The 25,500-nt window shown below is 48.8% G+C and overlaps 4 protein-coding genes across 13 annotated transcripts; 2 read left to right on the top strand and 2 right to left on the bottom strand.

The window, feature by feature from the left end:
* Positions 1-13: 13 nt before the first annotated feature.
* On the bottom strand, positions 14-657 carry LOC6525188 (protein kish). Its single transcript, XM_015190662.3, has 3 exons — positions 499-657; positions 326-435; positions 14-248 (listed from the first exon to the last, which is right to left on the bottom strand). The coding sequence occupies exons 1-3, from the start codon at positions 499-501 to the stop codon at positions 143-145; spliced, it is 219 nt and encodes a 72-aa protein (XP_015046148.1). The 5' UTR covers positions 502-657; the 3' UTR covers positions 14-142.
* A 289-nt stretch (positions 658-946) lies between these two features.
* On the top strand, positions 947-21,414 carry LOC6525186. Of its 3 annotated transcripts, none has more exons than XM_039371694.2 (6): positions 947-1,620; positions 14,499-14,809; positions 14,885-14,961; positions 15,490-15,734; positions 15,789-19,439; positions 19,517-21,414. In XM_039371694.2, exons 2-6 carry the CDS (start codon positions 14,625-14,627, stop codon positions 20,795-20,797), a joined length of 5,439 nt encoding a protein of 1,812 aa, XP_039227628.1. In that variant the 5' UTR covers positions 947-1,620; positions 14,499-14,624; the 3' UTR covers positions 20,798-21,414. The 3 variants fall into 3 exon arrangements, with proteins under 3 accessions (XP_039227628.1, XP_039227626.1, XP_039227624.1); XM_039371692.2 differs by having other exon boundaries at positions 15,786-19,439; XM_039371690.2 differs by having other exon boundaries at positions 15,490-19,439.
* Positions 2,022-13,854, top strand: LOC6525187 (6-phosphofructo-2-kinase/fructose-2,6-bisphosphatase 1). 7 transcript variants are annotated; one of them, XM_015190661.3, is made up of 3 exons: positions 2,022-2,203; positions 10,285-10,366; positions 11,003-13,854. In XM_015190661.3, exons 2-3 carry the CDS (start codon positions 10,321-10,323, stop codon positions 13,051-13,053), a joined length of 2,097 nt encoding a protein of 698 aa, XP_015046147.2. In that variant the 5' UTR covers positions 2,022-2,203; positions 10,285-10,320; the 3' UTR covers positions 13,054-13,854. The 7 variants fall into 7 exon arrangements, with proteins under 7 accessions (XP_015046147.2, XP_015046145.2, XP_002101025.3 ...); XM_015190659.3 differs by having other exon boundaries at positions 11,000-13,854; XM_002100989.3 differs by lacking the exons at positions 2,022-2,203; positions 10,285-10,366 and adding an exon at positions 3,288-4,295.
* A 559-nt stretch (positions 21,415-21,973) lies between the features above and the next one.
* LOC6525185 (probable isocitrate dehydrogenase [NAD] subunit alpha, mitochondrial) lies at positions 21,974-25,258 on the bottom strand. 2 transcript variants are annotated; one of them, XM_039371789.2, is made up of 6 exons: positions 25,106-25,232; positions 24,783-24,851; positions 24,132-24,299; positions 23,389-23,783; positions 23,193-23,328; positions 21,974-23,125 (listed from the first exon to the last, which is right to left on the bottom strand). In XM_039371789.2, exons 1-6 carry the CDS (start codon positions 25,130-25,132, stop codon positions 22,787-22,789), a joined length of 1,134 nt encoding a protein of 377 aa, XP_039227723.1. In that variant the 5' UTR covers positions 25,133-25,232; the 3' UTR covers positions 21,974-22,786. The 2 variants fall into 2 exon arrangements, with proteins under 2 accessions (XP_039227723.1, XP_039227726.1); XM_039371792.2 differs by lacking the exon at positions 24,783-24,851 and having other exon boundaries at positions 25,106-25,258.
* Between the last annotated feature and the right edge of the window lie 242 nt (positions 25,259-25,500).

The following is a 25,500-nucleotide window of genomic DNA, read 5'->3' as shown; positions in this document are numbered from 1 at the left end:
AAAAACAGAAGTGTTGGGAAAGCCCGAAATGTGCGGCCAGTGCTGCAGAACGCAGCGTGTATTTACAGTCCTAGAAAGTTTGGAATAATCTAATCTATGGTGCCATTCAGCGCCTCCTGGAGGTGATGAGGGATGCATGAGCTCAGCTCCAGAAGAGAACGGTGAAGGCCATGATCAGGCAGGCGGCACCCACCCACGGCGACTTGCGCTCCCCGATCCTCGCTAGCTTCCAGAAGGTGCCCAGGAATCTGGAAACAGACAACAGACGACAGTTGAGAGCGATGACAATCAATGGACTGGTCAGGGCCAGATTGGGAGCACCCACCCGGTCTTGTTGCGGTCTATGATGCTAGGAAACAGCGAGCGCAGATAGGCACAGGTGCAGATCAGCAGCAGGATGACCGACAGCAGGCTTTGGAAGTTGAACAGGGCGCTCTGTGGAGGGAGACGTGGGTTAGTGTCTGCCGCAAGAATATCGGTCAAGTGAACGGTTCAAACCATGATTTAGCAAATCGAATTCCGTGTTTGGCGATAAAATAACAACAAGCGGCAAACTAGTGACGTGCCATCATCTCGGCCCAGGCGAACTGGTTCCGATATTGGACTTCCACGGCTCGACTGGTTCAGTAGCAGGATAATCGACTGTTAAAATGTAGTCTGCCCAAACTGCTATGGAGAAGTTTAATATATCTTCTTGTACTCCATGTCCTTGAAATTGGATAAATTTTTTGCAATGAAAAATAAAGAACAATTAACGAAGTTCCTACAGGTCTAAATTAAAATGTCCTAGTTTGAGTTAGTTTTAATTAACGTTGGCAGTGAAGCTACTCTCAATTAAAATATGTGCCAATGGAATCTGGCTATTAGGTCAAGTAATTTCAATCGATTGGTGCCGGACAGCAATCGATGTGGCCACATTTCGGTCACATCGATAGTATCGCATAACCATCGACTCGGTGGGCCAGCTCTAGCAATTTGTCTGCAACTTCTAATTCGCTGCGGGTATTTTTTTTGTGTTTGTTGTTACATATAATCCGATCAACTTCGATCGCCCGCTTGGCAAATCAGTGTCTTACTGTTCCGATTGGTGAGCTTTGGCCAATTCTCGGCGAGCGTCAGTAAATCGTTCGATTTTGCTTCAGTCCGCCCGTGCTTTCGCGTTTTCCTTGGCTCTTTTCTTAATTTTTTTGGTCCGTTTTCGTTTCGTTTTCCACTTGGAATCGCGAGGGGATGAAGGAGGGGAGCAGGAGCGGAGACTCCCGACCGAGTGCATCCCCCATGTGTGTGCGTGTGTGAGTGCGGTGGTGCTGCCAATGCAATTGTAACTGAGCGCGCTCATAAAAATCAAAAGTATATTTAGATATACATGTATATATAATAATCGGATACGTTTTCTCATTGCCCCCCCTGTCGGTGTGTGCGTGTGTATTTAAATCAGTAATACAGTGTGCGTGTGACTAGCGCGCTGAGTTTTGTTGTTGAGTGCGAGAGAGAGAGGGAGCGCGAGCGAGACAGCAGCCGGAGCAACAGAGAGGCAAACAGGAACTGCAGCAAGAAAAACAAAAACATTCTGTGGCAACAGCAGCAGCGATGACTTCCAGTCGCTGCACTGGCAAAGCGGTAAGTTTCCGACTGCAATATTAGACTAAGCTATGATTCGCGATTCGGTTCCTTGCATGTGTATTTATGTAAGTACACACACACACCCGCACGCGCCCTCCAACACACGCACTTGTGTGTATCGCTGACGTCGGCGATTACAGCGCTGTTAGCTGCTAACAGCACAGTGACGGCCATTTGCATAGGTCCGCGCCAAAGTTATCGGAGTGCCCCACTCGGGGGGCCGTAAATCGTGAGTGAAAAGTGTAAAATACCGTAGATGCTCTCTTAGCCCCCAATAAGTGTATATAAAAGTGCTCCGTGTCGAAGGTGAGTTGCATTTTTATACCCTCTTCCAGTGCTTTTCATGACACATTCACCCACGGACCTACACCCGCGAACACCAAAACACCACGCACATGCGCAGAGCAGACACCCACACCGATGCAACACCAATGCAAAAAAGTCGCTCTAGTGTGCGCTCTTTATTTTTGTTTTTAGTTTCGCTCCATTCTGCCTTCTGTATTCATCGGGTGCATTTATTGTTATCGGTTTCTCTTCCAGCAAAGTCGGTAATCGCTGCGTGTGCCTCGATTTGAAAACGGTAAACAACCAATATATTGTATTTCATGCTGATTCTTGTGTTCGTTAATGAATGAGGGAGCATTTACGCAATTGTTTTGTGATTTTTCCGCTGTACACTGAAAGGTTCTCTTTGTGGTTTCGCCATCTCCCTCGCTCTTTTTTGCTGACCGGTGGCCCACTACACAGCCACTCACACACACACCACTGCGCGCACACATACACATTAACAGTTGGCCGCCATTGCTCTGCTGCGCAGCTTTTACAGTGTTGCATTCTGCCGAGCAGTGTTGTTGCTGCTGTGGAAGCTTTTTCGTTCCTTGTTTTGTGCCCCTCGTTCGTTTTGTACAGATGTTTCTGCTATTCTGTTATCGCCATACGCTCTATGCGATACTTAGACTATCGGTGTTAGCCTTTCTTATTGGTACCATCGGTTGCTTGTTTATATCATTTCTTGACCGGCAGAAAAACTATGTAATGGAAATCAGGAAAAAACCAATGTCAAAACAAAGCACCACTTACATATTTCAAAATTATTTTATTTTACATTATTGGCGAAGTCTTCTAAAACCAACTCATACCATTAATAGCTTAGTAAGCTAGTTTTAATTAAAAGTATATCCTGCATTGCATTATTTACCCTTTCCTTTTATTTAATGAAGTTGTATCTATCATGCAATTAATTGAATTGTTTTTAAAATTTGATCATTCCATCTAAAAGGCCGCCTATTCATTTTACTTTATGTGAATTATGTATTTAAATATATTATTAATTTAATACATTGCATATCATATGTCAGAGTTTCGCTGCCAAGTCATCTCTATTAAAAGAGATCGTCATAAGTTTCTCAAGGTGTAAGGGACGGAAGTGCAATAAAAGCTTATCGTGTAATGACACGTGCTTAAAGATTAAAACAATGTTACAAATCGTGCCATTTGCCAAGCGAACCAACTTGGGAACGGCTAGATGGGGCAATTTAGAAAATTTTTTTATATTGAATTTTTTTATACACTTTGGAATGCCGTGAAACTTCAATTCATTTATTTTCCAATAAGCTTGCCATAAATATAACGGAATTTTGAAAATTTTGTTTCGTTTGCATAAGCTACAAATTATTTGTTGTCAAAAGTGCATTCCTGCAATCTTCCCGACAGGCCTTCAACTTTAGATGGGCTATCTAGTGGTATCAGTACATCAGGTTGGAAGGGGTGCTGTTTTCTTGGGCTTAGCTGTTGCGCTATTTACCTCCGCCTGCTTTTCGTAATCGTAATCCCTGCATAGGCAAACGATGCGGACTCGGATTCCCGGATTCCGAATGTGATTGGCACCGCCGTGAGACGGAGATGGAGAAGGCGACGGCGACATCGGTAGCATCGCGACGCTGACCGGACCCCGTACCGTGCCCGCCCTGCAGCTTTGCTGTTGTGTTCGATGTTTGATACTCGCTCGGCGATCCGATCGGATCGTATCATATCGTGGGGGATCGTGTGGGATCGGATCGCTCGCGTGCCGTTTCGTATCGTATCGTTTCGTCTCGCTTCGCTTTCGTAAGTCGGCGGTCCGGGGCTCCGTGCACTTGACTCGCTCCGCTTTGCGCTTTTTGCTCATTTCGATTTTGCCAAGCGACGTGTGCGGAACTGAACTGAACCGAACTGAATTGATAGGCGGTTCGGCGGATTCGCTTTGTACTTTCGTTTCTTGTGCTGTTCTGTGTGCCGTGCGCTCCGAGTCAAAATCGAGTCAAAATCAAGTCAAGTCAAAATACGAATTCGTGTGTTTTTTTTTTCTGTTTGTTATTTGCGTACTAAGAAATTAGCGTTCTAGCAAAAGCGATCTGTGATTTTTTGTTCTGTTCTGTTCTGTTTACCTTTGGCTTATAACGATCCATAACAAATAAGAAATTACAAGTAGTAAATCGCGTGATAAAGTCGCCAGAAATCGGTGGTCGGGCGCTCTGCACACTGCTTGCACACAGCGCGGCGCCTGCACTGCTTGCATTCCGGAGCAATGGCTCAGTCGACGGCCACGGCGCCGCTCTACGCCGGCTACAAACCCCTGATCAGCTCGGTAGCCACGGATACGGATCCGGATCTGGACCTGGCCCCCTCCCTGCGTACGTATGGTATTTAGTGCAGATCCCCGCCAGATTCTCTCCATTTCACCCACGTTGCACTGTGCTCCATTTGTGCTGACTGGGTTGTTTGGGGTCTCTTAGTTTTCTGGTCGGTCTGGGCTATGTGCTCCACCATTTCCTCCTGCGCCATGCAATCGCTTGATTAGCAGTTATTCTTTGGCTCATTAACACAGTTACGATAGTACAGAGTGGGCAGTGTGGGGAGTATAGTTGCTATTCTTGGGCATCCACTCTCTCCCTATTTCTGCGTTTTCTCTTGGGGATTACACGCAGCATTGCCATTTACGTCGTTTGTTTACGCGGCGCTTCGTTCCCCGCTCATCTTGGCGTCATTATCGCCATCCACTACTCGTCATCATCGTCATCGGCGTTCGTATCGGCATCCTATGAAGAATGAGAATCTGAAACAGTGAAACGCTTTGTTTGTTTTTATTTTCAAGTGTATTCTGGCATTTTGCTATTTTCGCTATTTTTGTGAATTTCCTTCCCGCCGCCTTGCGGCACATTGTTATTGTTCTTACGACTGACTGCTAGTTTTCAAGTTTTCTGGCTTTTGCTATATGCAACACCACGTAGTCGTCTTCCGTCGGTCGCCTTCATTTTCTATCATTTAATTTTTCTCGTTTTTCTTTGGGGAACCGGAAAAATACCCCAAAACACAGCACACACGACAACGGCACCGAGGAAGCGCTGTGATTTGGTCATTTTTTCACTTGCTATCCGTATCACCTGACCGCTTTGCACAAGCCACCCCATTCCCACCCGTTTTTCACCCCCTCTCACCGACCCTCCGGCGGCCTTGAGGGTCCGTTATTTATAATTCCTGTTTGTTTGTTTGGTGGGGCCCAGCGAATAGCACCTTGCGGATCGGAAGCTGTCTACGGCTTCAGTTTCAGTTCAGTGCCCTACCGTACTTCGGGTATCGGGATATCGCCACTTCCAGCCACATGACATTGTATTCCACGGCGATGGAGCCTAGACTCGGGTGCTTAGGGCCCAATCCCTGGTGAGCCCAGTGCAGCACATGGCACTGAAACCGAAAGTTGGGGCTTATCTGAGCTTACGGCGCTGGAAAGTGAACCCCACACATCAGGGTGCCTCTATACTAAATAGCTAACTATAGAATACTCCTACCTGAATTGGGAATTTACATGATGGGTGCACATAATCGGTGCAATTGCACTGCAATCAAATGTTTTAAGCCCAAAACAACATAACAAGAATGTCATAAACAATGCTTAATTTAATGTTCACTCTGCAAAGTTAATTTATATTTGTTATGGTCAATGATTGTTAAAACCGAAGAGCCCTTTGTTATTATGCTATTGTTTTTTTGCTTTCAAGAAATTTGGCTAACTGAATGAGGGTCGTAAAGTTTTAAAATCGAAATTAGACATAGCTATAGTCTAGTATAGTCTAGTATGTACATTGCTCCACCCTACTATACTCGTAGTAAAAATGAAAGCGAAGTGGTCACGAGTCGCACTGGAGCGAATCGCGAAACGCAATTAGAAGCCGGGTCAGGTGGTCTGATCGGTATTATGGGGTTGCGCCCACTTATAACCCTTTTGCGATCAAGTCAAACGTCTTTGGGCAGGTTATAATTGATGAAAACTTCAGTGCGCAAATTGCCGTTGAGCAAAGTGCGAAATTTGCCAACTATGTATGTCTCTTAACTACAGAATATATCGTCTTCAGATTTTTATAATTCTTAAATACGTAGAAACGTACCTAATTATCACATTTTGCAAACGAACTGATTGAGACTAGGGATAAGGGCTTAAAGACTCCGCAATCTTGCGACTTATGATACGAAACGTAAGGCTCTGATGTCACGCAATGATATCAAAATGATTCCGTAAAAGGGGATGTAATGGCTCAATGCTGGCTGAGTCAGAGGCTAGAAATCGAGTGGCAACAGTGGTTTCTTTTCGTCAGTGAGGTGGAAAGTTTTGCAGTTGCCGTTCGACGGACCCAATTTAGCATCCACCCACGCAGCATCAGCATTGGCATCGCCACCAGCACTCGCAACTCACGTGAACACATGCCGTGCATCGTAAATTGGATCCACCTGGAGGAGCGATAAAAGGCGCTTGTTTGGGGAGGTGCGTTGTTGTGTGCGATGGTGGAGGCGTTTATGAACTCCGTCGCTATCCAAATATGGCAGTGATCTATGGCTCCAGCCCACTGATAACCGACCAGGCGACGATAATCGGCATTAAACACTGCCATCATTTGGCGATGGACTCTGCGCCCTTAGCTCCTCCATTTAATTCAGTCGCCGTTCCATTCTGCAATGTGCCATTATCAGTCTTATCAGGCCCTGTCCGGCCGGACTTTCATGCCGCTGACAATGTTGTTATTGCTGTTGAGCGTTATTTTCGGTGGTTCCGATAGGGCGACAGCTGGGCGAGATTATCAGCCAGTCGGTGGGAGATTGTACCGCTTGTGTCCGCATGGTCGCATTTGCCAATTCTGCACTGCTCCATTTCTCCGATTGCGATCTTGCGGATGAGTCAGTCAACCTATGACGCTCCACTTGTTGGAATCCATGAGGCAGAGTCCCCATGCGGGAATTTTACTTACACCTAAGATGGTTTGCACCTAAAATGTAATAACAATGTTTTTGTTGAACAATGATACATTACATATAGGTCTAATATAGATAAAAACAAAACAGCTCCGATAACAGCTTGACGTTCTTAGCATTTTATCTATTCTACAGTCATAAAATATGAACTAATGACGAATCTTAGATTCCCCGTTCCCAAACAGGGAACTACATGTTAGTCTTGACACTTTCTGATTGCAAACATCCTTCTTTGAAATTTAATCAGATGAATTACTTCCATTTTGATAGCGATTTGTTTGTGGCTTGTGCTTGAAATAGTTGGTAGCAGATAGAGATGATTGCATCCAATTTACCCAATAGATTATACATACGTGCTTAGCACTTTAAGTGCAAGTGTGTATGAGAGAGATTAGGCGCCTGTTAACTTAGTTTAATAGCACTTCGTGGCATTATTTTAAACTTATCTGTGGAGTCGGATGTAGGCTAGTAGGTGCCAGATGCCGACCATGTGCATAATCACCATCTTATATCAATTTAAAATCTAAGATACATTTTTACATCACTTGATGTAAGGATGTTTATCCTTACTGCCTACATAGATATATGGAAATATAATGTTTTGAGTTCTTTAAAGATTACTTTTAAAGTTTTTAAATTAAATTTTGAAGAAACAAATGTGTTGCACATATCACTAGAAACTAAACGCATTCAGGTTTGTGCAGTGCAAACTTTAATTATAAAAATAACAAGTAGAGAAAAAATGGATTTCAAACCCTATAGGCGATGAGGAGTGCGATAAACAGAAATTATCAATTTTCCCACTCTATTTTCAAATGGTATAAATGTTCTCTGCAAAAGTGTATTTCAAAAATACAGTGCATCTGTGTATTGAATATCGGATATTTAAGATTAATAGTAAACCCACTGCTTGTTAGACCACCTTATGCCAATTACCAAAAGACAAATTTCTAAGAAAGGTTTAGAAAATGGAAATGACGCAGTATTCTCTACGATTACACTGCGAACTAATAGGCGTGGCTCTTAACTAGAAATGAAATTCTTATGTCGGCTAAATTCCGACAAAAACTAGACTGGGACTGAAAACGGGAACAGGTTTTTACTTCGGCTATTCGCCTCGTTGATAAGGGAGTGCAGTGCAGATGAGCTGCACCTGCTGATCCACGTCCCGAATGCGTGATCATCTAGCTAACCCAATCGGATCTGTTTTCGCCACTCTCGACCTTGGACTGGCCTGGCCATGTGGTCCAGTTTGGGAAGCGGCTCTCCGATGGCTTCAGAGCAGATCGGATCGATTGCCTCCGTGAGCCAATGACGCACATCTCAGCTGAGCGATCGATCTGTCCAGTCGGATAGACGGGGATGTCAGTCCAGCTAGCCAGCCTGCCAGCCAACCAGCAATTGCGCCGGGAAACTTTGTGCACGGAACACGTGAGGTCCGAGTTAAGGGTAAGACTTGTGGGGTGAACTTTGCATTCCGCCTGGCAATGTCAATTCCGCCAGGAAGCGCAACAACACTGTGTGCAAACAATTAGCCAATACGAATGTGCGCAACTGTCACTGCTGATTCTCAGATGCAGTAGAACATCGATAACGTGGACCGTCGAACAGAAATTTTGCCAATGAAATGCAAGACATAGTGGTAGTTTTTGAATCACGACTTTTTTAAGTTTTCTAGTATTATCTAGATAGGAAATTACTTGTTCTCCATAGTAAACAAAGTTTATATGTATTATGTAAATTTGGGATTTCTTTGTTTTGTTTTTTTGAATAGTAACAACATTGTGCCGTGCTCAACGTAAACACAAAATGTAAGTATTTTGGTTAATTAAAAGCCACGTTTTCAAAAACGGGTTCAGTTAGAGGAATCTGACTGTAGCTGCGCAGTTAGGCAATGATCATCGAATCACTTCTTTCTGAATTGGAAACCCAGTCGTCGTCGTTGTTACAGTTACATTCCGTGCCTTTAGCTCTATTAGCTATATGCTATATGCCATATGCTATTAGCTATTTGCCATTTGCCATTAGCGCCGGCGTCGACGACGCTTTTCTCTGCCCGCCGACGATCGGCGTTCTCGGAAATCGGCACTAGTTTTTCAGTGTTTGAGCGTTCAGCGCAGTGTCTGCTTCAACTTTTTTTGCGATTCGTTGTGTTCTCGCCGGCTCCTCGACGGATCCAAGCTTCCTCCGTCCTCGCCAGTCAATCCAGGTAACAATTCGACGCATAATCGCCACACATTTCTCAAATTATTGGCCACCATAAACGCTATCAACTCGTCCAGTTCCCACAAAGCCATGAGGCTTGCGTCCCCTGTCAGTAATACTAGCCTATGATATCCATTGCCAGTGAGATTTCAGTGGAACTCGTTTTTGCTTGTGTCCCATTGATCTTGGCCAGTTCGGCACTAATAAACATTGAACCAGTGACACCTCTCGGCTAACACCAAGTGTTGTATATCCGAAAGTCAACAAAGACGCGTTCAAGTGCAAGAGCAGGCGCCTTTTAGGAAAATTGAAAATTCTGTAGACTACGTTTTTCCTTAAACGTTAAAAATACATGCCCACAATTATCAGTACGAACATGATAAAAACCGGATTGAGAAATTGATTCGAATCCTATAAGACTATATTATATGATGACCTCCTTAAAACATTTAGGTGACAGTTTCGAAGGAGGGTATAATTATTTTGTTATGCAAATATAAGATTTACAAAATTTACAATTTACCACTAAGAGTGTGGCAAGTAAAGTAACTTAACTTAACTTGTGGCTAGTTTTATGATTATCGTTGAAAAAGTGTAGTTTAAAAAAAAATTTTTTACAAATTAGCATTGCTTTGCTATTCTTTTGCTCATATCTGTACCAATGAACCGATCACACTACGCGAACGTGGTGAATGTGTTTGAGAACCGCGAGAGTGAGATTTTTGGGAGATAGTGACGCAGATCCGTGTGTGGCTTTCCATCCCAAAAGATTGGCGGCTTGTGAGGTATTGTGGTTAGAATGTTGGATCGCGATAAAGCGGTAACCGTGGCTGTAATTTCTGTCTCATCTTTATCATCTTCACGGCCTCAGTGGTAAATTTCCATCGGAGGTCCCCTGGTTTGCAAGCCGATTTCACCGAACCCCTGGCTGTAATTTTTGCCATAGTATTGCTGATAGTGTGGGGCAATAATTAACCGCGGGTCCAAATAAAAATACTCTATACGGCGATAAGTACACCCATAAATAATCACCTTGCTAATGAGCGCATTTGAATTCCATTTGTAGCTTGTGTGTGCGTGGTTTTCGTTTCTTCTCCCCCCGTTTTTTGTAGATCATCCAGATCAAAGATACTTTATATTTGAAAGTAACTGGGAATTTGGCAATAATTCCAGGTAGAACCGCTATAATCGGCTGAGCTGGCAACCCTGATGCCATCGAACTGCACCGAGCACCAAACTATCGATAACGAACTGTGTGAGAAGTAGTCGATTCAATTCGATTGGACTCGATACGATTCGTCAGCTGTTTTCACTGGTTTCTTTCCGTTTCGTTTTGTTTTTTGTGTGTGCTTCCTTCGTTCGTTTATTATTTGTGCTAATTCCGCTCTCTCCCTCGCTCTCAATTTCTCACACTGAGAAAGAGCGTCGCCCACGCAGCACGCACGTTTTGTGTTCCTCCTCCTTCTCCTTTCGTGTGTGTTTCTGTTTCGCTTTAGTTTCACTTTCATTCGTCTTCGATCGTCAAGTGCAAAGAAGTCAAATATTAGCCGTCCCATCCGCCACAACACAAACACAAGCACATGTGTGCACATGCATACATTCATATTTGTATCTACCCACATTTAGTTTTTGTGCGGATTGTCGCTACTTCGTAGGTACCTGCTCCATTTTCTACACATCCTTGAGTTTTTCGATCTCTAATCCAGATCCTACCGAATCCCAAATATTGTTGGTTTGCATCTGAGAGCCGCACCTCGCATCTTCGTAAATCACATCATCACATCATCATTCCATTCGACAATTTAACACCCCAGTAAAGCAGCACATTTATGTTCAAATACTCCACTAATTTCATGTCTTGCCACGCTACAACAACAACAATACACAGCAGCAGCAGGAGCAGAAGGAACAGCTGATCAGCCCCAAAAATCGCAGAGAGAAGGAGAAGCGAAAGGAGCATTATCAGAAGCCCAACGGATAAAAACAAACCCTAACCAGATACTTTCAGCCAGCACCAGCAGCTCAATCGACGACCACGACGAGGATCAAGTAGGAACATTGCCATTGCCCCTGCTGTCCATCAATAGAAGGACACCCACCCTGCTCCCCCGCCCCGTTCCACCACCATCGACCCGATTCAAATCATCCTACAACGACGACCTGTGCACGTGCAGCAACTGCGCGTACTCCAGTTTCTCATCCTCCTCCTCCTCCGCCTCGTCCACATCCTCGTCATCCTCGAGCGCAACAGCAGCAGGTACAGCATTAGCATCAGCAGCCGCATCCGCCGTTGCCAAGAAGCTAGCACGCTCCGTGACCGCCACCAGCATCATGGACATGCCGTACAACACCTCGCCGTCGCTACGCGTGCGCACCACCTCGCTGAATCAGCTGAAGAAGACCGCCGACCTGGCCATCGAGAATGAGCTGCACGTCTGCCCGTCGGTTATGTCCGAGGAGCTGCGCAAGCTGCTGCCGCCCACCTCAGAGACCGTGATGACCAAACCCTTTCCCATCCGCGGCGAACGCACCATCGCCGACTGCACCACGCCACATGTGATCGCCATGGTTGGCCTCCCGGCGCGCGGCAAGACCTTCATCTCCAAGAAGCTGGCGCGCTACCTCAACTGGATCGGCATCGCCACGCGTGTATTCAATCTGGGCGAGTACAGGCGTCATGCGACCACCGCGTACAAGTCGCACGAGTTCTTCCGCGCCGACAACGAGGAGGCGATGGCCATCCGCAACCGGTGCGCCAATCAGGCGCTGCACGACTCCTGCGATTGGCTTCTGAGCGGCCAGGGCAGCATCGCCGTGTTCGATGCGACCAACTCCACGCGCGACCGTCGTCAGCTGATCCACGACATTGTGGTGAAGCAGCATGGCTTCCGACTGTTCTTTGTGGAGTCCATTTGCGACGATCCGCAGATTATCGAGCAAAACATTCTGGAAGTCAAGGTCAGTTCCCCGGATTATCTTAACATGAACACGGAGCTGGTGGTGCGGGACTTCCTGCAGCGCATCGAGCACTACGAGGAGCGCTACCAGCCCATTGACGAGGTCACGGAGTCTCACCTCAGCTTCATGAAGGTATACAACGCCGGCAAGAAGGTGGTCGTTTACAACAACGAGGGCCATGTGGAGTCGCGCATTGTCTACTACCTGATGAACATCCACATCACGCCGCGCACCATCTACCTGACGCGGCACGGCGAGAGCGAGTACAACCTGAGCGGCCTCATCGGTGGCGATTCGAACCTGAGCGCCCGTGGCCACCAGTACGCCAATGCATTGTCCACGTTCATCGCCCAGCAGCAGATCGACGGTCTGCGCGTGTGGACGTCGTGGATGAAGCGGGCCATTCAGACGGTGGCCGACGTGAAGGCGCCGCAGGAGCGCTGGAAGGCGCTAAACGAGATCGATGCCGGCCATTGCGAGGAAATGACTTACGAGCAAATCAAGGAGAAGTTCCCCGAGGAGTTCAAGGCGCGCGATGTGAACAAGTTCGCGTATCGCTATCCGCGCGGCGAGAGCTACGAGGACCTTGTGGCCCGACTGGAGCCGGTCATCATGGAGCTGGAGCGACAGGGCAATGTGCTGGTTGTGTCGCACCAGGCGGTGCTGCGCTGCCTCTTTGCCTACTTCCTGGACAAGTCCGCCGACGAGCTGCCCTACCTGTACGTGCCGCTGCACACGGTCATCAAGCTGACGCCGGTGGCCTACGGCTGTAAGGTGGAGCACATCAAGTTGCCCATCGACGCGGTGGACACGCACCGTCCCAAGCCCAAGATCCCCGGCGACGTCAGCGAGCCAGGATTGGATGGCCTCAGCGGCGAGCTGGTGGCACCCGATGGCGTCGGCAAGGTGCTCATTGTGGGCGACGATGTGGCGACGGCCACGAACGGCAATGGCGGGCGCGTCGATGTCCAGGCGCACCAATGACGGCGATGCCTGCACCCCGTGCATCCACATCCACCTCCGAAATCCAAGACAATCTAAGCACGGCTGCTGGAACGGCTACGGCTGCCCCACCCTCCAAGACACTTGCCCGCCCCTAATCCCAGAACAGATCCCGCACTAATTCTTCCCCCAGCGCAACCCGGACAGCCCAACCGCGACGAACAAAGACACGGACGTGGTCATGCGAGGGCAACACTGACAACTGCTCCTGCTCCAAGGATGTGGTGGCATCTCTACTTAACGTGGCGCCGGAGGTCTGCGCATGAAATTGTGATTGATCCATTGTGCTGTTTTATTATGTACTTTAATGAACGATTAAATATTTTTAAAATTTTCTAGAACATCTACTTTGATAAAAGCAAAATACAGACTTAAATATACCTACCTAGACTTACATATTACACATTTTCTCCTGCGAATGAAGAAGTCCTGCTTGATTCAGTGTGATTAGTTACTCCTGGCTTCACATGCAGGCGGTTGGCATCCTACATGCTGAGTGCTCTAGCCACTAAAAAAATTAATTAATTCTAACTTTGTATACTTAAATGTGCTCTAATCTAATGCGTTGTCTATTTTTTATACCAGTTTTGAGCGAATTTTGTAGCTAAGCGAGAGGATAAACTCACGGATTCCATTTGCCAACTCTGTTTAACTGAAACCACTTGCCCAAAACACTTTTTAGCCTATGTATATGTTGCTCGTAAATGTATGTGTGGATGAAATATTGTAACTACGTAAATACTATATCAAATAATCAACAATAAATACAATTTATCAAAAGAACCCATGCTCAAATGCAAACTGTTTCATTGCTGTCAGAAGAGAAGTTTCATATTGATAGAAGGAAAGTAATAAGGGGGTAAACTATTAATTGTTAAATAAATAAATGAATTTCCTTTACATCTAGTCGTAAAATTATTATTTTCAATAATTAAACTATAATGGTAAAATACTAATTTAATACTAATTTACAATCCAAATGTTTCTAACTGTGTCGTTTGTGCCTAATTAATTAGAATGCAAATGAGGATATCTTAGCCAATAAATTGCATACCATTACAACTCAAATGAAAAAAAAAAACAGTGCATAGGGCCCGATTTATATGAAATATGAGCTTTGTACACTACTGTACTGCACGGTGCAATTTATCGAAATCGGGTTCCTTGCACTGTCAGATTTAATGACTTGAGTCGCCATCCAAAGTTTTCTGTTATGCCCATGTTATTGGTAAATTCATTTAAAATACTAAATGGAACCAGAAACTCCGATAAAAAATCTGACTGTATTAGCTGTCAAAGGATATATCGGCTGGAACTTAGATTTTGTCACCTGCTGCCGGAAGTTAGACGTTTACGTTAGCTAGAATATTTCTTTGGAAACTGAAGTGTCAAGCATTTTTCTCACTCTCCATCCAATTGGCTTTCAGCTGCCGGGAAGTGTTTTGTGGTGTGTCCTCATCCTCGTCTGCTAGGATTAACTATATCACGGAGTGACTACGCACCGGCAATTCCAGTAGACACCGCAGGTCCAGAACAACCTTGAACTGGCCACTATGCCGCGCTTTCGCAACGAGGCGCCCGAGCAGTCGCAATACAGCGATGGCGACGTGGTCTGGGTGAAGATCCACAACACCGAGATCTGGTGGCCCGGCGAAGTGACCTCGACGCAGGACTTTCGGTTCGTCAACTCCACGCGGCCACCGTTCGCAGTTGTGGCGTTCTTCAACGAGAAAACCTTGTAAGTGTGCCCATTCCGAATGGGAAATCTGCTGGTTCTAATCCAACCATCTTCGTTTTGCATCATTGTCCACAGCGAGCACGTTAGGTCCCCGAAACTGATATACCCCTTCCAATGCGACCACAAGGAGGAGTTCATCAAGCGTGGCCAAAGTAAGTACAGCCTTCTTTTTCTTTTTTTTTTCTTTTTGGCGATAGAGCAGCTCATTCTGAAAAAAACTTGCGCAGTGTAGGCGGCCCTACAATCTGCATGCCTCGTCTGAACTTTCTACTAGAAAGTTTCTAGCTTTTATAGTTTTCGAAGTCTCGACATTCACACGGATTTATTCTGTTACATACTTTTCAAGGAATCTAGTATACCCGTTTACTGCACGAGTAAAGTAATGCTGTGTTTATATATTATTTTGATTTAGAACTACTATTAAAGTTTTAACAAACATATCACCATAAATAAGTCGACTTCTGTTGGAATAATCACTTAGGAACTTGCATTTTCGTACTTTCAATAAAAATACTGGCTACTTACAAACATAACCTAAAAAGCAAAACTTAACCTCAAACAAAATTAATTGAAACAAGGGGTAATGGTTTATAATCATGGGTCAACCTCTTGGTATAAAACTTGTCAACCACTGATACCAGCCGCTAATCCGCTGTCATCCAAATGTTGTGTCCTTGCAGAGAAGGCCGAAGGAATGCACATGGCCGACAAGTTCTCAGACGACGTGTTCATCGCCGAATCGCGCTTTGCTCGCGCCCATCACTCCTCGACCTCGTCCGTGGCGGAGGCCAACATCGCGCCCGCCTCACGCCCGGACAGCCTGATCAAGGCCTGCCTTTCGAGCAACAGCAGCAGCAGCAGCAGCGGCGGCGGCGTGCAAAACAGCAATGCCCGCAGCAGTGCAGTGCCTTCGGCAGTGGGTCGAGTAAGTAGCTCGGCATCGCTCCATGCCAATGATAAAGCCGTATTCCGACAGCAGGAGCCCACGTTCCGCATCATGGACATCGGGGGCGGCGCCACACCTCCGCCCCGTGACCGTGCCTTCGAGTGCAACATGTGCAGCTTTCGCACAAACAGCATGAGCGTCCTGCTCATCCACCGTCGCAACCACCTGGAGTCGAGCAGCAGTTTTAGCAGCTTCAGCAGCAGCAGCACCACCACCAACACGGCCACCAGTACAGGCAACAAGAAATACGTTTCACTATACGACACTGTGCCCAAAACGCGAGCGTCGCGTCGTGCCCACACCACCAGCGTGCACGATGTGAACGGCCGCAGGAGCCGCGAGAACGGAGTGCGCTGCAGCTCGCGCCACGTGTCCATCGTGATCGATGCTCCGCTGACAAGCGAGGAGCAGGAGAAAGTCCAGAGCATCGTTGACCAAACGCTGGCCAGCATCGAGCTCGTGGTGGGCCCCAAAGCTGGCAGCTCCGCGGGCTCCGCTTCAGCGTCTGCCTCCAACCGAAAGAGCTCCTCCTCGTCGTCGCAGGTGCCTGCTGCGGAGAGCACGCGACGCAGCAATGCGAAGTCGCGGGATCCGCGTAGCCAGCGCTCCAACCAACTGCGAGCCACTATGCCCGCTCCCCAGTCGCCACCGTCGAAGCAACGCCGACTCACACGCTCCATGAGCCGGCGCCAGCAAGGTGCCTCTCCAGTTGCCGTGTCTCCGGAGATTCTTCCGCCACCCGTGCAGGTGAACTCGCGTCGTAATGCAGGCAGACGCTGCACACTGGCTGCCGCCACTAGTGAGCCAGTTAATCCGCCCAGAAGGGGCAATCTCTTGCGGAAAACGATGACGACAGCGCCGCCGCCAACCACCGTCGAGAAATCGCCTCGGAGCGCAGGTCGGCGCAAGCAACCGCTCTCTAGGACTAGGACGACCGTAACTGGTGATGCGCACATTTCTCCAGCGCTCCTTATATCGCCTTCAATCAAGCGTGCGGCAGGTGACATAGATGATAAGAAAAAACAGGTGGCGGAGCCCAATCTGCCCATCAGTCCATCGCCAGAGCCGATGCCATCAATGGCTGAAAACGCGCAGCCGAATCAGAATCTCCTGCATTCGCAGAGCAGCATGGACGCCTCCAAGCAGCTGCAGCTAAGTCTGATGGCGGAGTGGGGCGACGACGAGACGGACGAGTCGATGGAGGAGCCACCGCAGCTGGTAGAGAAAGATACCAGAGTCGTGAAATCGCCGCTTGCGGCCGAGCAACATGCAGGTGAGGAGGAGCAGGAGCAGGAGCACGAGCACGAGAAGACTGACGGCGTTGCTGCCAAGAAGCGCATACGCAACATACCAAAGAAGGATCGGCGCGAAGTGGTCGTGCAGGAATTCCACGTGCAGGACAGCCAGCCAGATGCCGATGAACCGGAGGTGGACGAGCCGATTATAATTCAGGATAGCGATGCCAGCTCCAACGGCAGCGTTGTATTCGTGGAAGACGAGCCGCGTCAGCGCGGCCGGGGAGTTTATCCGCAATCCAATGGCAATGTCAATGTCAATGATAAGGCCACGTCGTCGTTAAAAGCCAGCATCATCCCGTCCTGCTTTGACTTTGAAGAGGAGGACGATGTGCAGCAGCAGGAGGGTCAGAATGGTTTGAGCTATAGGCGCCGAACAAATACCAATCGTCCTGATATTAATGGCAAAGGACACGCTGAGGAGGACGTATTTGCGAGGAATGAGGAACCTGTGACTGAGCGCGAACTTGATGACAACGTCTCCTACGAGTACCTCTTTAAGGGCTTTGAAGACGTCCCGGAACCGGCAGCCGAGGAAGGCATTCGGACCCTGGAGGAGGCGCCCCGTGAGCCAGAAGTGGAGCCCGAACCTTTGCAGCAGGCAGCAGCGGATGCAGTTGAGCCCGAGGAAGCAATAACCGAGGACGCAGCAGAGGGCGAGGCCGGAGATCACATCGGCCTGCCCATTAAGGAGCGTCAAAAGCGCATCTTTAAGTCGCGAAACAAATCTACAATGGCATGTTCTCAAGACGAAGATCTGCTGCCAGCCTCCATGACATCCACGTTGCCAAGTGCCCACGAAGAGGAGGTTACTGCACCCAGGTCTTATAGTCCTCCCCAGGAGGCGAATTGCGTCGGCACGCTGCTTTCCAACGGGGAAAAGAGCAGGAGGCTTAGCGCCAACAACAGCAACACAAATAGCAGCGAAGGAGTGCTGAGTGACAGCATAAGGAAGAAGCGCCGCTACAAATCCAAGACTGAATCATCCCGTCGCCCGTCACAACGCTCCAGGCCGCTTATACGTCGGCAGACTCCCTCGCCCGAGCACGAGGAGCTCAGCAACCACAGCAACAGTAGCAGCAGCAACTCGAGCAGCAATAGCCGACTCATGTCCAGCTCCAGTTCGGACTCACACGGCATCGGAACACTGTCCCCGGAGCCGAGCTCCAGCAACAGCTGCTCCATAGCCTCCAACATTGCAGTGATCTCGGCCGAAGAGGCGCGCGAGCTGCAGCGGTCGGCCTCGGGCGCCGGACTCATCCACGCCGCCATTGTGGACGCCACGCAGCCGGTGCAGCGTGGTGGCGTGCTCATCCTGGAGGACATTAGGCTGCCGAATTTGTATGAACCCTCTAGCCAGCAGTCATCGGACAGCAACGGCAGCCGCCAAACGAACTCACGCCCGCCTGATGAGGACGACGAACAGTCGCAGGACACGGCAGATCAGCCGGAAACAAACGATGAAGATCAGGAGGAGAGCCAGGATGTGGAGCCTATGCTTGATGACGCAGAACCAATGGATCAGGAGGCGGAAGAGGACGTGCAGCAGGAGGAGGAAAAGGAGCAGGAACCGGATCAAAAGTCGGAGGAAAAGCCAGAGTCCGAGGCAGAGAACGACTTGGACCCCTGGTCTCAGATCCGCGATGTCCGCTTCCTGCCGCAGTCCCGCGAGGTGCTGCTCAAAAAGCGCGAACAGGAGCTGTTGCGCCAGTACGAGGCCGACCTGGTCAGTGGTCGTAGTGCAGAGAAGTGTCGCCAGGCACGCGCGCGCTGGAGCCGAACAATGCCATCCCCCGAAGAGGCAGACGCGAACGAGTCAGATTTTGAAGGCACGCCGCTGGCCGCGTCGCCAACCGAGGAGCAACAACAGGACGGTGAACAGGAGGAGCATGAGGCCGGTTCCGAAGGCGAACAGCCAGAACTGGCTGCAGATGAAGAAGCAGTAGACGAAACGGGCTTCCAGATGGCAATGGACATGGATATTGAACTGGAAGCTGTGGAGTTGGTGATGCCGGCTTCATTGTTCCTGACCTCGCGCCGTCCTGCCAGCCACCCGCAACTCACTCCACTGGCGTCCACCGAGTCCGCAATTGGCTTAAATCGTCCCACCAGGCACTTAAGCTGCGCCCGAGAACTTAGCGATGCGGACGTGGAAAAGGCCCACCAGCAGCTGGTGGATCTTCGCGAGCAGCAGCGCCTTCGCTTCACCCCGCCATCGCCGCCCGTGGTCCTGACTCCTCCTGCAACACTGCTGCAGGCCAGTGGCCAAAAGAGGCAGCGTCGCCGCTCGAAGAACGCTCCTAGTGATCACGTGGAGAGCAGTTCCCGCAGCGAAGGCGGCGAGGAATCGTCAAGTGACGCCAAGGATGGCCAGGAAAGTCCCGAGAACGTAAGTTAATCCATGTGTTCATAACCACCCAACTTGTCTACCAAATTAAACCAACCAATTCCTCTTCCCACTTGCAGCCGCCACAACTGTGCGCTGGACGCATCTGCGCGGTGATGACTCGACCGATCCCGGGCTACAGCCACACCTTCATGCTGTGCTCACTGAATAACAACAACTTTACGCCGCTGAACAACGTGGCGCTGTACCTGGACAACGAAAAGAACCACCTGGTGCCGGTGCCGCGGGAGGCACTGCTTGAGCCGCCGCGCCTGGCAGACGGCCATCCACTGTCCGCCGTATTTGCGGACATTGACTTTCTGGGCGGAGAGGCGGTGGCCCAGGTAGTGGAGCCATCGGAGACGGAGATGGAGACTGAGCTGGAACTCGACCAGGATCAGGTGTCGCCGCGCCAACTGTCGCCGCAAATGCTGCTAAGCGAGGCCCCTAATGATAACGATAACGAGAACGATGTAGAGGCAGTGGACGCGATGGGCATCATGACACCACTCAGCCAGGTGGCCGAGGGAGGAGCAATGCCTGCCGGCAGCTACGTGAACGAGGAGGAGGAACTGTCTCTGCACGAGGAACAACTGCAGACCGATATACTGCAGCTGAACGTCAACGGGTACCACTTACAGCTGGATCCTTCGGTGCTTTTCAGCATGGCCGAACAGCCGGACACTTGCATCGAGGTGAATGTCACGGATGCGGGGTCCAGCACTTCTGCTGTCGGTGGCAGCATGAGAGCCGTGCTTCACGCTCGCGACATCCTACAGGCGGCCGAGGTATACCTGCAAGAGCGCGACCTGCAGCTGGTCAACGTGGAGGATATGACGCTGGACGACGCGGAGGCCGACGCGTCATCCGCCGAACTTGCTGTGCCCGCCACGGATCTCCTCTCCCAGGCGCTGGCCGGCAGCCAGGTCGTGGACGACTCGGACTTCGTGAACGCAGCCAACGCTGGCGTTGGTCTGCTTCACATCGACACTCGCACCGGCGCTGGCCTTCTGCATGTGGGCAACGATGAGCCAGGCAGCGTGGTGTTCATTTCGCATCCCATGCCACCGCAGACCGTCCACCTTACGCCGCCAATCACAGCGCGTACCAACGAGACCAACGCGCTGCTCGACCAGACGCCCATCATGTCCACGCTGGAGAATCCCAGCGGTATGCAGCTGCGCCGCGTGTCGCCGCTGGTCGAGGGCAACCTGGAAGACAGCCTGGCCGTGATCGGGGTGACGAACGGCAGTGGCGTGCCCACCTCTTTAGAACTGCCCATCACCGTGACCAATCCGGCCATCGCATCGCGAATGGGCGCGCCCGTCGCCGACATGCTGCAGTTCGCTCCTTTCCAGTAGAGGGAGGAGGAGAGGAGCCCAGTCCAAGAGCAGTTTAATTCGCTTTATTTTTTTTTTTTACACCTAAGGAGTTTCTGTTAGGGTTTAGAAGATGCAGCGCATGCATTTTATTTTGAGCGGCTGGCACGGATGCCCCTGCCTCTTTGTTAGTTCAATTGACACGAAAATGGACGACGACATTGCGCCACGGCCAATGTAAATATTAAGTTGCTTAATTAACCTAAGTTAGATTCTTAACTTCACCTATCCCTTGCATTGCAAATGTACGATAGCGATAGTCGAGTCCCATTCGCACGTAAGAGATGTAATAACCATAGCATACACCCGAACAGAACGGAACAGACCAGGATAAGCTCGATCGCGAATCGATGCCCGGCACCAAAGCAACAACATACGACACCCAACAGAATGGGCCACACAGCGTACCACACAGTACACTCCTGTGGGCAGGAAGCACACTTATATTAAGCGTAGATGACCGTAGATGACCATACCACGTGTGTAAGATACGCCAGTCTCTAAGCTAACGAATGTCTAAAGAGATCCGCGGAGGAGGCGGGCAGACCGAGCTGCCCAGCTGGGGCAGCTATTTGAATAAATGCAACATGTGCAACAAAGGACTTTGATTAATTCCGACGGAGCCACTTCAGCAGCACACTCACTCAAATTAATGCCGATGATGTCGATCATCCGTATAATAGCCATTCTCAGAAACACTCAAATTAAGAATTTATGAAGAGGGATATATGTATTGAGGCAGCAAATGGAAGCATGCAACATATTTCATATTTATATTTTAACCAAGCGAACCAAAACAATTACATTTTTTTTTCCAAAACTACACATAAAGAATCTAACGATTTGCCACAACGATTTTACTTTAATGCAAAAATCCATGTTTACTAAAAACCTATCAAAGCGGATACCCTTTAATCAAAATAACTAAACCACATCTACACAATTTTACTTTTGTCAAAAAATATTTCACACGTGTAACAAGTATTAACCATAGCTTACAAGAATCGGATGACTTGTAAACGCCTGAATATGTATACACTTCATATTTTTATTTTTGTAAACCGAAACCCCCAACATTTTTTTTGTTAAGCTGCGTGCGTTATAAATATATTTTGCATTCCTTTTGGTTTGGAAACTGCAATTAAAATGCGATTTCGGTTTTTAGTTTGGTTTCCTTTATTGAGTTTTAACAATTGCATGATGATTTTGCATTACAATTCGCTTAATAATTATTAATAACAATTGCTTTCATTTCATAGCATTTGTGTTTTTTCTCTCTTGGTTTGAATAAGTTTTACTTGCGTTCTGTTTAGAATAAAATTATTGTAACCGTTTACACTCAACTTTCCACTAGTCTGGCTTCTATTTCACACGTTTTGCCTCGAATTTGACAAAATTGCTGATTTCTTTAAGTGGGTCGGCAGCACGCTGCACGGGGAGCTCACTTAACTCAAGGGTCTAAACAAATTAGGGAATTAGTAATCAATAAATAATTAAGATTATCCTTTTGCATACGAATCATATAAACAATAATAACTCAAGGTTTGGCTGGATGGCGACAAAAATACTTTACTACCGCAAGTAAAATTGGCAATTTAACGAATTTTAACGCTTGCAAGTTTGGCCTAAGCAAATTAAATAATATACCTAGGTATTCGAACATAAAAATACTTTAGGTAGTGTTAGCTCTATAGAAATTTTGTTGTTGTTTTCGGGGCGAGGGGTGCTTGCACAATTTGTAAAAGGTTAAACGTAGGAAATGTTCGGCAAAGTTTAGTGAGTGTTGTTGCTGTTGTGGTTGTTGCTGCTATATATTTTTGGTTTGGGCGAGTGTTTAATTGCTGTTGTTCATACTGCATCATCCTCCCTCTGCGCAATATTCCTGGCGTAGTTCTCTGCTTGTTCTCATCGGTTGTTGTTATTGTTGGCGATACTTGCTACAGTTTATGCGGGTGATCCGTGATCAGTCGTCTACAGCTTGGCGCAGATCTCGTTCGTGAACTCGGAGCACTTGGCGCGGCCGCCCAGATCGCCGGTGAGGTACTTGCCCTCCTTGATGGTCTCGAAGGCGGCACGCTCGATCTTATCGGCGTACGTGTTGAGCTCCATGTGGCGCAGCATCATCACTGCCGACAGCAGCAGGGCAGTGGGATTGGCCAGGTCCTTGCCGGCAATATCGGGGGCGGTTCCGTGCACGGACTCGAACAGGGCACCGTTCAGGCCCATGTTGCCGGAGGGCGTCAGACCGAGGCCGCCCACCAAACCGGCGCACATGTCAGACAAAATATCACCATACAGATTGGGCATGACCTGGCGTAGGAGACGGCATTAGCTAAGCGCCGATACTATACTATGGCGACTGGGTAATTCCACTCACCAGCACGTCGTATTTTCCGGGGTTCTGGACCATGTTCAGGCACACCGTATCCAGATACTTCTCCTCGAACTGAATTTCGGGGAACTTCTGGGCCATGTCGCGGACACAGCGCAGGAAGAGACCGTCAGACATGCGCCTGTGGGAAGGGAAGATGAGTTGAGTTTCTGAAAATGAGTGGTAGTAGTGGCCCACTTACATAATGTTCGCCTTGTGCACCACGGTAACCTTCTTGCGGTTGTTGTTCTTGGCATACTGGAAGGCGTACTCGGCCACACGCTTGGAGGCCTCCTCGGTGATCAGCTTGATGCTCTGAACGACACCGTCAACGATCTCGTGCTCGATGCCAGAGTACTCGCCCTCGGTGTTCTCGCGGATGGTGACCACGTCCACATCATCGTACAGCGTCTTGTAGCCCTCGAGACTGCGGCAGGGACGCACGTTGGCGTACAGGTTGAACTCCTTGCGCAGGGCCAGATTCAGCGACCGATGGCCCTTGCCCACGGGCGTCATCAGAGGACCCTTCAGGCCGATCTTGTTCGTGTTCACGGAGTCAATGGCGGCCTGTGGGATGCCGAACTTTCCGTCGGGACCCTGTTTACATGTCACACAAATGACCAGGAGAGGTACAATTAATGGGTATATTCGTTATTTTTAAGGCCTACCACCAAGCAAATCAATATTTGGGTAAGAACATTTTCAAAAATAGTCGAATCGATTGATTTTGCATAGAAACTAAACTCAATTGCACTGCATTTACATCAAATTAATGGAAATGGAGTGCTGGCAAATGCTGATTGCAGTTCAAATTTACCGCCCCAGACGACCGTAGTTGCCACCTGTTGTCAAACGGCCATGCGCTTCGAAGCCGATGGCGCTCAACTTGGATTTGAAATGGCAGGTTGAACTTATAATACCGCTTGGCGGGATTACGACACTTACCCGAACGGGGGTCACGTCCACGGCCTCCCACTCGATGGGCACATTGGCGGCGGTGAAGATCTTCTGCACGGCCGCGGAGATCTCGGGTCCGATGCCATCGCCTGGGATGAGGGTGACTTTCTTGGTGCCGGAGGAGTAGGACCGGCTGGCGGCTGGAGTCGCGTTGACCTGGAAAATAGCGAAACCATAGGCGGGTTGAGTGGGTTACAGAAATGGTGGCGAGAAAACGCATAGATGGCCAGCAGCATCTAGCGGGATTACATAAGTGCCCATGCCAAACAACAATTCCGTCCGCTTCCCCCCGCGCCAAACAGTTCGTCGCGTTGAGGTTAGAGTGCATAAATGATTCCCACGGCGCTGATAAGGCCACAAATCAGGGCCCAATCTCGGTAACTGCTTTTTTTCCGCCTCTCGAGTAGGGGGTGGGATTCTCGAGGGGCTGCACCACCCGCCCTGCCCACCGTTATCGATATCTCGGCCACGCAACGAGGGAGCGAGAGAGAGAGTGTTATGTAAAGTGAATGCGAATTCTAATGCTGTGCTCGTTTCGTTTTCGCCGGACGGACAGTTGATGTCCTGGCGGAGCAGGGGGTGTCCCCCATTGCGGATCCCGAATGGTTCCGTTGATGCCGCTGCTGTTATGGAACCAACCTGGCTCACTGCTGGCGTCGCAGTCGCCGCCGGAGCATCACGCGCTGCAATCAAACCCAGTTGATTGAGCTGCAAGTGTTTTGCGTAATGTGTTGTTGTCGTTGGGAATCACAGATCAGTAGATTGGTGGGTTGGTTAGCGATGGAGTTGGAGGACAGGAGCGTCGGACGAGAAACAAAATCGCAATGTTAGTGGTTGTTGGCCAGTACTTTTTGGCCAGCACGTAATCAACTGCTGTCCTGCGGAATTGGTTTGGTCGCTGTATAGAGAGGGGGGCGCGACGCGGGGGCGGGTCAAGTCGCTTAAGTCTACACGGGTCTTACAATTTTCTGTATGAATCTAGCAGCCATTGCGTTGGATCGGTTTTTGCACTGATTCCTGCCGTATATTATATAGAAAAAAGTCTGTCTTTTTAGTCTGCGCCCGCCGTAGTCGCCACCTTGCGGAAAACTGGCGAATCTGCGGCATATCGGTCGATAGGCATGCGGGGGCAGCGGCGTTGCCACCTAGACTGCGCTTAAGTGGGGGTGGAATTACAAATCACCCAAAGCTACATATTTGTATCTACTGAATTGCATCAGGCAAATTTGCATGTAAGCATACTATGCTTACATGACACTTATAGTGTAAAATCTACATAAAGGTCGGCTGTGGATAGGCTGATGTCGAATGTCGATAAATCGGCTTGCTCGAATTTCAGTACAGCCTGCGGAATGGC

This window comes from Drosophila yakuba, chromosome X (genome assembly GCF_016746365.2).
Source record: "Drosophila yakuba strain Tai18E2 chromosome X, Prin_Dyak_Tai18E2_2.1, whole genome shotgun sequence".
Classification (NCBI taxonomy): domain Eukaryota; kingdom Metazoa; phylum Arthropoda; class Insecta; order Diptera; family Drosophilidae; genus Drosophila; species Drosophila yakuba.
This window is presented reverse-complemented; position numbering and strand designations above follow the sequence as displayed.